General features: G+C 37.3%; 1 protein-coding gene across 1 annotated transcript; it reads right to left on the bottom strand.

Moving 5' to 3' along the window:
• Positions 1-361: 361 nt before the first annotated feature.
• trim105 (tripartite motif containing 105) lies at positions 362-10,494 on the bottom strand. The gene is made up of 7 exons (XM_065267953.2): positions 10,350-10,494; positions 8,433-8,749; positions 7,775-7,870; positions 5,778-6,011; positions 5,429-5,448; positions 5,071-5,177; positions 362-3,059 (listed from the first exon to the last, which is right to left on the bottom strand). Exons 2-7 carry the CDS (start codon positions 8,703-8,705, stop codon positions 2,497-2,499), a joined length of 1,293 nt encoding a protein of 430 aa, XP_065124025.1. The 5' UTR covers positions 8,706-8,749; positions 10,350-10,494; the 3' UTR covers positions 362-2,496.
• Positions 10,495-11,044: the final 550 nt, after the last annotated feature.

Here is an 11,044-nt window from a genome sequence, read left to right as displayed (position 1 = left end):
CAATTAATTTATTAATTATATATTATTAATTATTTTATAAAATTACATAAAACCGGGGCCCCCAGTTTGAGAACCACTGCTCTAATGAACATAGGCATGGACAAATATAAATGCTTTATGCAAATCTGTGTTTATTATTAGTCAAAGAGTCAGTAATTTTGTTTATTTTATCCAGTTCAAGATTTTTTTTAAGGTTTCACAAACAAAATGTTACAAAATATATGTATAGTAATTATTTTACTATATATATATTATATATATATATAGTCTCAGATCTTATTGACTGTTTTTTGTTCAGAATTTAGTCAAGTCTCCATTAATATACACACACGCACGCACGCACAAGCCAAAATTATCTTACAATGAGCAAAACTTCTACAGCATTTATTAATCTTCATGTTAATTTCGGCATTTACTTTAACATTTATTTCAAGCATCGTAACTGTTAACACGAATTAAAGCACCATGAACTAGCATGAATTTTGAACTGCATTGACAGTAATAATCATTAAAAAGAATGAATACATTCTGAAAAAATATATTGTTTGTTCATGTTAGTTAATGCATTTACTAATGTGTACTAATAAAACCTTTTTGTAAAGTACCTATAATGCTCAAATAATCAAAAACGAATTCCTCCCAAAAAAGAAAATATTGCACATGACCTACTACATGAATTATTTATGCAATACAATTATGCAAAATATGGTCCAAATAATGATAAAATTGTTAATATGTAGACATTATTATATTATTATTGACTTTTTCCTGTCTTAGACATGAAAAGCGTTGTTTCCTTTAGCAGTGTTCTTTATATTCCAGCTCAAGGACAAGACCTTGAAGTGCCATGATTTCTTCTTCCACATCCTGCGGTCAGGAAACACATTACTAACTCTACCGCTCATCAGAAGGAAATAAGAGCATGTCACTCATCACCAGGAACTTCTGTAACAACACTGCCAACAACAAGATACAACACACTGTCTTGCATATATTCAATCAAATATAGGTAGTAATGACAGCTGTCTTCAGATAAACACTTTTTTTTCAGGGAAATGACTGACCTTTCTTTTTATTCTGGCCATTTTTAAGACATTTTTGCAGTGAAGTAATAAAAATTGGACATTTAGTAACCCATGACAAAAAATAAATGTTATAAGACTGTATTTACATGTATAGTCTCAATGATTGACAGACATATGTGTCATGTAAAAGAATCCACCTGACATTTATTATACACGTAGATTCAGTAAAAAAACATTGTAGGACAAACAAGTCCAGCTTTATAAATGAAAGCACTAGATGCTTCAGCCGTGTGTTAAATGCTTTGAACAAAGCCAAAGGGCTGGAATGTTAATAGGCTGTTTAAATCATGGCTGTTCACCGTGTTTAAAGGCAATCTGACCCTGTGGAGGAGGGCTGAGCGTCGCTCTTATTTCCAGCAGCCAAAACAGCCCCAAACCCCCAGTCCCCAGTTGACAATAAAGTGGTTGGAGGGCACCCGAGCTCGTATTCTGTTTGTGTGACCCCTTACAGGGGGCAGGAGGAAAGAGGATGTCCACACACTTGCCTGCTCTAACAGATAATGGCAGTCCCATCCTTACTGTTGTCTGCATCCGGGATGCCACCCCAGGTGCACCCCCACACGAACAATTGCGGTACATAATCGAAATAAGCAATGTAATTACAGAGAGAAGTATGTGTGATTTATAGGTTGTGCATAAAAAGCATGCATTAATAATAATAATATCTGAAATATATGAGGGTTGATAAAACAGAATGCTTGTTTTTGTCCATTCAAAAGGAAGGAAGAGTTCGAAATAAATCAAAAATAAACATTTTCTCATCACTGAGCCTTGACACCATGATGGACAGGAAGAACTAAAGCAGCTTCACATTTACTGACTACAAAGAAAATGAACATTAACTACTGACAAAGCAGAAACGAGAGGTACGCTCCCTTTTTCGGTAAGAATTGGGGGGGAATGATATGGCTACAAACATTATTAACATATTCATTTGATTTTATGAAATGATCTATAATTTCTTTCTGTAACACAACAATTAAAAGTATTTGTGCAAAGTGCATTTCGCATAATATAAAGTCAACAAATCAGATTAAAATAGTAATTGATTTACAGTATACAGTATGTAGAGTTGCTCTTTCATTTTTATAATACTTGCGTTAGCGAGAGAATAAAAAATAACTGCATTTGTGAAACTACAGCTACCCAGGTTATTTTTCCAACAATTACAATAATGTTTCGGACCCAAATCCATTGTAAAATCATATCTTTGTGTATCTACACAAAACTGGCACAAAAATAATTATCTGCCTGATAAGTACACACACAACATACAATAAATTCATCGTAGAGTGATCGATTACTGTTATTATATCTGCATGGCTCTAATAAAGCATCGGTGATAACCATTTTACAACACAAAATCCTTCAACTAAACCAAATGACTGGCATAACATCACGCAATGCACTTTTAAAACTCCAATGGACACTGAGATGGAAAGTGGAGAATTCGGATAGCCTGGGCTTTCTGACCACGTTCGCTAACGCAGGGGCTGAAGAAAGGTAATGCTTTTCCTCTCGGCCCGTCTGAGAATGAATACAGCAGGGTCATATTATCTGCATTATAAAATGACACTTTCCTTTCCTCACAATCCAGAAAAACCCCAATCCTTCTTGGAGAGGCCATCACCGCCAGTGGCGTCCAGGGCTGGGTGCCGGCGGAGTACTGGTTTCCATTCCGGAGCCGGAGGGTCCAGTACCCATTCTCCGGACACAGTATGACTCTGACCTGACGATTCACAGATTCCAGCGCGACGCCTAAATCCCATTTCAGACTATTGCTCACATCCACTTCCCAATAATGGCTGCCTGTATGAAAGCCCTCGGTCGCGAGAATGTTGACGCACTGGAGGAAGCGTTTTGCGTTGGATGTGTAGATGTGCATGTTGTCGCTCTCAACCACTTGGGTTTTGTTCCTTGAAAGTTGTAGGCTGGGGTGAGCAGTGTCCTCATCAAATATCAATGGGGCTGGGCCTGTGAATAATTAATACGCTATCATAAATTATATTCGAAAACAATCAGTGTTGGAAAATAAGATGAATCAAGTTATTCATTATTTAACAAAAAACATTTTATTCTGATCAGTAGACAGGAAACCAAATACAAAATACACGGAAATAAGCAGAATGCCAAGAGCGTGAGTGGTACTCACACAATCCAAACTAAACTGCACACGAGCGCGTTTGACTAGTGTGATCCCTCTATACCGTGCATGGGCGCAGTTTGATTAATTGTATTAGCGCAAAATCGTGGTTCAAAATGTGAGACGCCAGTTGCACGACAGCCAACTTTATCTGATTTTGTGAAAACTTTCAGCATAAGCAATGCATCAACTAAGCAATCTAATAGGCATGATGAGGACTGTGTGTCATTGCGTCCCAAACGACTCAAACTAGAAGCCACAAACTTAACATTACGATGGGCTCCAGCATTGAGAGAGTGCTTAACTTGTTTTCTTCAAAACAATTGCATCCTAATGACAAAACGTGCTAGGACACGGATCAATAAAAGTACAGTGAGTGCAAGTCTGTAGGGAGACAATCACGCTCGGGCAAGGTTCAAGGCAACCATGCCAAGTCAGATGAAAGCACTTTTACATCATTTCCTGGTACGGGTGTAACCATACATTTTAAATTACTGCACTTTCATTACAAAAAAAATTATTTAATCACCCCCATGTCATTTAAGATCTTTATGACTTTCTTTGTTCAGTCGGAAAGAAATTAAGTTTTTGAGGAAAACATTTTAGTATGTTTCTTCATAGTTACAGTTTTCATGCAGGGCTCTAACTGATCCCAATCGAGGCATAAGGGTCTTACATAGTGAAACAATCCTCATTTTCACCCAAAAAATATGTACTTTACAACCACAACTACTCATCTTGCAATAGCTGTGTGATGAACCAGTGCGACCTTGGGTATTAAATAATCGCACCGAAAGGTCACGGGTCACATATGCACACTTGTGACCCATTTTATACAATAAACTGACACAAAGACATTAATTAGTATCATTCCACATACAACAACATCGGAACGGTCCTCTTTTTCCACACTTGTAAACACTGGAGCGATAGTTTCCCATACGTCATGCTTGACCTTTCCGGTGGCGCATCACACGGCTAGTGCAAGGCTAGTAGATGTGGTTAAAAAAGTACTTTTTTATTGCGAAAATTATGATCGTTTTGCTAGAGAAGACCATGACGACTCGGTTGGGTATGTTTAGAGCCATTTAAAGCTGCATTGAAACTGCAAACCATTGCAAATGGAGATGGGCATTTCCTCAAAACATGTAATTTCTTTTCGACTAGGGCTGGGCAAAAAAAATCGATTTTTCGATTAATCGTTTTTTAAAACGTGGTCGGTTAAAAATCGATTCTCAAAGAGCAGAATCGATTTTTTTTTTCATATTTATTTCCGCAAACATTGAACGGAGGAATGGAAGCATTTTAGATTTCGCAAGCAAGACTTGTGGCTTTTAATTTCTTTTTATTAATTACCCACTTGTAAACTGCTGTTCACGGTTCTTCTTTATTAATATAGTATTTGTATTAAATCTATATTCCTTGAGTTGAATCGAGAATCGAGTATAAAAACCTACCTGAGAACCGGAATCGAAAATGTAATCGAGATTCGGAATCGAATCGATAGCTTGTGAATCGAAATGAATCGATACCCAGCCCTATTTTCGACTAAACAAAAAACAATCACATGGGGGTGATTCAATTATATTTATTTTTTATTTTTTATGAAAGTGGAATATTCCTGTAATGTCTACTAAAATGCCGTTTTAATCCTGGACTAACATGACTAACCCACTGCGCCTCTTCTGCACCAGGAGGGGTTTTCATGCAGATCCAGTATTCATGTACAACAAAAACACCATCTGTTGTGACACCTCAAGGTATTTCTACTTTACAGAGAGCTGCAAGTCCATAAACTTGTTTGTATTGTGGTCAATGAATATGCTTTTATGGAGAAATTACCTGGCTGTAAATGTTGAAACATCTTTCTCCACATAGTGTACTGAAGAGGAGCGATGAATTTGCTTTTAAAAGCATTGATGTTGACATTCAGCTCTTGCAGAGGTGGTCTGGAAGTAACAGACATATCAGAGGCAGCATGGTTTAAACATTTAACAAATGTCAAGTGCAAGAGGAGGGACACATTTTTATTTTTATTATTAACTCCTGTGCCATCTTTTTTATGAATCACGATATAAAACAACAGCTGTTGACTTATCTGCTGTACAATGAATAGAAATGATAACAAGAGAAACTGTAGAGAAATATAAAGCTATACACTACAGAAATAATATAAGGTACCATAAGAACATGTCCTCACCTTGAATTCAATTCTGGTAGCTGTGAAGGGAGGAAGTGGAATAAAACATGTTATTATATGGAGTATGGACTCCATTACAGAAGCCATCTGAAGAAGTAAGACCACAGTAAAATAAACCATCTGTTTGATAATTAGCAACACATGCTCAAATCACAGCCGAATCGATTTTTTTCCAGTACTAATATAAATGAGACCTGGACTGTAGCTACAATTCACTAATAACTCATGCAGACAAACAGCGCTCTAGTCTCTGGTGTATTTGTGACATCCATATTTTTCACATCATATGAAAAGCTATGTGACATGTGTACGTATGGCAGCAGCATTCCAAATGGAAACAGTCAATCACCTCTATGAGCACAGATTGGTCTGCGCTGTTGGCAGTCTGTCTTAGCGTGTTGATGTTCTGTTCCACGTCCCTGATGGCCACCTGTAAGACCTCCAGATGTCGCTCCAGTCCCTGCAGCATTTCCTCCTGGTCTCTCCTTAAATCCTCCATCATGGTCTCCTCCTCCACCCGCAGGAAGTTATGCAGAGCCTGAAAGTCACTGTGCACTCGGCCCTGCAGCTCAGCTCCTATTTTCTGGGAAAACAAGAGAGTTAAGAAGTGATTCACTGTTTAAAGGAAGCAAAGCTTACCGAAAGTCGTCTTCATAATTGTGCGTTCACACCAAACGCGAATTAAGCAAATAAATCGCGCTATATGCATGTAGTTGGGCGATTGACAATTTTGAGTTAACTCGCTTCATTCATGCATGAAATTCTCTTTGAATTCGCAGGTGAAATTTGCATCCTTAGCGGGTGAGTATTTCACAATCTGCTCAGTTACTGGGATTTTCACGCACAACCATTTCTATGGTTTACAAAGAATGGAGTGAAAAGGGAAAACGCGGCAGCCCTGTGGTGATAATGCCTTGTTGATGCTAGAGGTCAGAGGAGAATGGGCCGACTGATTCAAGATGATAGAAAAGCAACTTTGACTGAAATAACCACTCGTTACAACCGAGGTATGCAGCAAAGCATTTGTAAAGCCACAACACGCACAACCTTGAGGCGGATGGGCTACAACAGCAGAAGACCCCACCGGGTACCACTCATCTCCACTACAAATAGGAAAAAGAGGCTACAATTTACACGAGGTAACCGAAATTAGACAGTTGAAGGCTGGAAAAATGTTGCCTGGTCTGATGAGTCTCGATTACTGTTTAGACATTCAGATGGTAGAGTCAGAATTTGGCGTAAACAGAATGAGAACATGGATCCATCATGCCTTGTTACCACTGTGCAGGCTGGTGGTGGTGGTGTAATGGTGTGGGGGATGTTTTCTTGGCACACTTTAGGCCCCTTAGTGCCAATTGGGCATCGTTTAAATGCCACAGCCTACCTGAGCATTGTTTCTGACCATGTCCATCCCTTTATGACCACCATGTACCCATCCTCTGATGGCTACTTCCAGCAGGATAATGCACCATGTCACAAAGCTCGGATCATTTCAAATTGGTTTCTTGAACATGACAATAAGTTCACTGTACTAAAATGGCCCCCACAGTCACCAGATCTCAACCCAATAGAGCATCTTTGGGATGTGGTGGAACGGGAGCTTCGTGCCCTGGATGTGCATCCCACAAATCTCCATCAACTGCAAGATGCTATCCTATCAATATGGGCCAACATTCCTAAAGAATGCTTTCAGCACCTTGTTGAATCAATGCCACGTAGAATTAAGGCAGTACTGAAGGCGAAAGGGGGTCAAACACAATATTAGTATGGTGTTCCTAATAATTGTTTAGACATAGATATATATATATACTCACCTAAATGATTATTAGGAATATATATAGCATTTCTTACAACCTCCTCATTCACTTTCTTCCAAGCAAAATCCTTTTTATTCCTGTTTCTATAAAAGTACAAATATGTGTTGCACAGCTCATCAACTATGATTTTGTCCTTAATTTTGTTTCGTATTTCTTCCTCAGCTCACTACGTCATAATCACGTCACTACTAGAGAAAGCTCCTGACTGCTTAACACTGCGTGAATATCCACCAAAGTTTAGATTTTTCAACGCGCAGCATTTGCGCAAATCACCATTTGCGTCAAATGCCTGAAACACTCAATGTTCGCTGCCTCATTCGTGGGAAATAAGAGCCAGCCAGGATGTCTATTGTGTTTTTGCATTGACTTAACGTGTAAATTACTCACGCTTAAAAGAGTAGTTCACCAAAAAATGGTCCCTATTAACTTGACCATAGTCATTTTTAGTCCTACTAAGAAAAGTCAATGGACTACTACTTAAATGCTTCATTCGTGTATGGTGTGAAAGCCCCATAAAATTTAGACTTACTTGTATTTTATCCATCCTGTCTTTGTCTTCACGGATCATGAGGATGTAAGTATCTTTTATGGAGCGCTGTGACTCCAGACAGTCCCTTAATTGCTTCTAAAAATAGTCATTAGCATACAGAAAAGCTTTAACAATTATTGCTTTCCATGCTTGGCTGTCTGAACATTTTTGAGATGTGAAAACCTTTCATAAGGGGGTACTCAAAGGAGGGGCCATGGCAACCATAATAATTGCACGGCAATGCATGAGTGTGTAAATAGTCCATCAATACTTGAATTTTTAGGTCCAGGTTTGTCAAACTTCAATACTTACTGATACAATAACTAATACATAGTCACTTTGTGGTTATTGGAAATTCAAATCTCACATGATGTGACCAAGCCTTGTGATTTTTTACAGTCACGAGTTTTTAAATTTCTTAAAAGAGGAAAGCCTGTTGTAAAAACAGCGGTGACCATTTTCAAAAAAGTTTTATGGAAAAACAGAACTTTAGTGTCATTTAATGCTGACTTTGTCTGCTTGCTTATGAACTTCTCTTTTTCAGACCTTTTACAAAACTTAACTTCTCAACAGATGCCTTTCATGCAAAGTAAAGATTTCTGACACAGGTTATGTGTTTTAAACCAAAATATAAGAGAAAATAAAATGGGGGACATACCTCTAAATACTTGACAGATCCAGAGCTGGAGTTGGCCCTGACCTTATCCACCAAACCTGCTACTAAATAGTTGGTCTGAAAGCGTTTGTTGGAAATCTCTTTTCTGCACTGAGGGCAGGCCACCGGACCCCTGACAGTCCTGCAGTAAGACGTGATGCATGTCCTGCAGAAATGATGCATGCAGTCCAGCAGGACGGGATCTTTGAAGAGCTCAAAGCAGATGGCACATGTCAGATCTTCCCTCAGACTCTGCTTACCCTTGCTGGATGCCATGTCTAATGCATTTACTGGGGTCTCTTTCACTTTCACTTCTGACACTGTTATTGCAGTAATAAAAATTATCTTTTATTAGCAGACGAAAATCACTGCAAATATCTACATATTTTGTACATTGTATGATTTATGTTGTAAGAAAAGTTAATGAAGAGATTAACTTAGGGCTCCTATAATAACAACTATGACAATCACAATTTCCCCTAAAACACCACAGACGATGTTATTATCAGGGCTCTGAACCGGTTCAAGGAACGAAAACGAAAACCGGAAACGAACGAAATTTTAACAGGAACAAAAACGAAAACGAAAACAAAATCAATTTTAATCGTTCTGAACAGAAACGTTTATTTAAAATTACCATTAACCGGTTAATAACGTTATTTTATCGTTTTCTTTAATATTGTACTTATCAGTGACCAATCATGATTTGAACAGTACAACATGTGACTTTGACGCGTGAGTGACTTTGACACATAGCGTGAGTGAAATGCCCGCGCAGCAGTCATCGAGTCTCCGGCCTGATAGCATTTGTCTTAAATAACCACAAAGCTACCCATCAAATGTTCAGAGGTATGTTTAAGTTAAAACTTGCTTGGAAATATGAAGATGCAAACTGTAACTCAAAAAAGCCAGGGGACTTATACCACTGTCAATAACTTTTTAGATGGGTCGCCACCAAGAAATTCCTTTTCGTTATTATTTTTCTTACGACACGCTGTCTTAACAAGTCTGTCTGCAATATTGAAGGATGTGGAGGAGAACAGTAGCCGGGAATCACTGAGGTAACTTACAGAGGCACATTTAACATAAACATCCAGCAGAGTATGCTGTGGTTTCAACAAGTAAAAGACATGGTTGAAAACGGGTCGTTTTTTTCAGCTGTTTATACTTAAAATGAATGCAGGTATTTCTTTTGTGGTTTTAACAATTAATGAAATGTTGAAGTTTAGTTATATCATGTGTTATGTTATTATTTTTGTGTGAAAATTAGTCTGTATGCATGCATTTGTTAAAGTATAGCCTGAATTAAAATAACGTTATTAACCGGTATTTTTTCTAAGTAAACCGTTTTCGGAACGTAAATGTTCAATGAGGAACGCAAAAACGGAAACGTTAAAATATCGATTCTGCTCGGAGTGAAACGATTGATTTTTTTTTCCGTTTTTAAGCCCTGGTTATTATTATTACTGTAAGCCTTTGCAGTAGAATTGTTTATGACAGTGATTACTAATGCCAAATTAAAAGCTTTGCATTTACTTGTATGTTTCTTATCCCTATAATACCATGGCGTTTTGGTGGGTGTATAATTAGATTTCAAAATAAACATTCAATACGACGCACTGAATGCTAACTGTCCCGGACAGCAGCTACAAACTTTAAATTAAGTTTTATTATGACCTAATATAATCACGAATATAACATATTGTTTTTAAAAAGTGAAAAAACAAACAAAACATCAGTGTCACACTGTTAAACTGACAGTAAGCGTAGTTTTTGTTACTCTGTAGCAGCTGTTTGAATGTAAACATTAGCATGCTGTTAACATTAGCACGCGGCTAAACACAAGAACGCGAAAAATACGGCAATAAAGCTGATCAGAAACAAATATGCTGTTAATAAATAAATAATTGACTGTCTTACCCTCTCTGCTTTCGTGTGGTTTTCTGTTAAGTTTGAGGAAGAGTTTTACACAGTATTTACAGACAAGCGCAGACACTGAAGGAGTCACTTGACAACTGCTTTCCCTTTACTTTCATTATGACGCAGAGTCTGCTCCCTATGAACAGATGAGACAGAAAGTAAAAACAAAAAAGCCTAGACATGCTAATTTACAGATACATTGATGTATTTATATGCTTTATGTATTCACGAGTTCTAGCAGTTTGGTTTATTTTTTCTTTAAAAATTAAGTGTTAGGATGGAAACAAACAAACACACTGCAAAGAATTAAAAACAATTATTTTTATTTTTATGACATGTCCAATGTAGCAACAACGGGACTTTAATGTTCTACAATACATTCAAGTGTTTTTGATTAAATTTTTAATTAGAATTTTTATTTTTACATGTATTTTTGTTTTCAATTTAATTTTCACCACAATGTGCAATGAAAGGTTATGAGTTGACATTTGATGTAGCATTCTGACTTCTTGGAGATACACAGGATGTTGTCTTATTTCTTTTCTGTTTGCATCCGCAGATTCTGCATCTAGAAACATTTTTAAATATATTTCAAAATATTTACGATATAGATTGTATTTGTTAACATAAGTTAATGCACAATGAACTAACATGAACAATTATTGTATTTACATAAATGCTGATAAACTATATTG

This window comes from Paramisgurnus dabryanus, chromosome 16, assembly GCF_030506205.2.
Source record: "Paramisgurnus dabryanus chromosome 16, PD_genome_1.1, whole genome shotgun sequence".
Classification (NCBI taxonomy): domain Eukaryota; kingdom Metazoa; phylum Chordata; class Actinopteri; order Cypriniformes; family Cobitidae; genus Paramisgurnus; species Paramisgurnus dabryanus.
The sequence above is the reverse complement of the archived record's forward strand: the minus strand, read 5'-3'. Positions and strand labels throughout refer to the sequence as shown.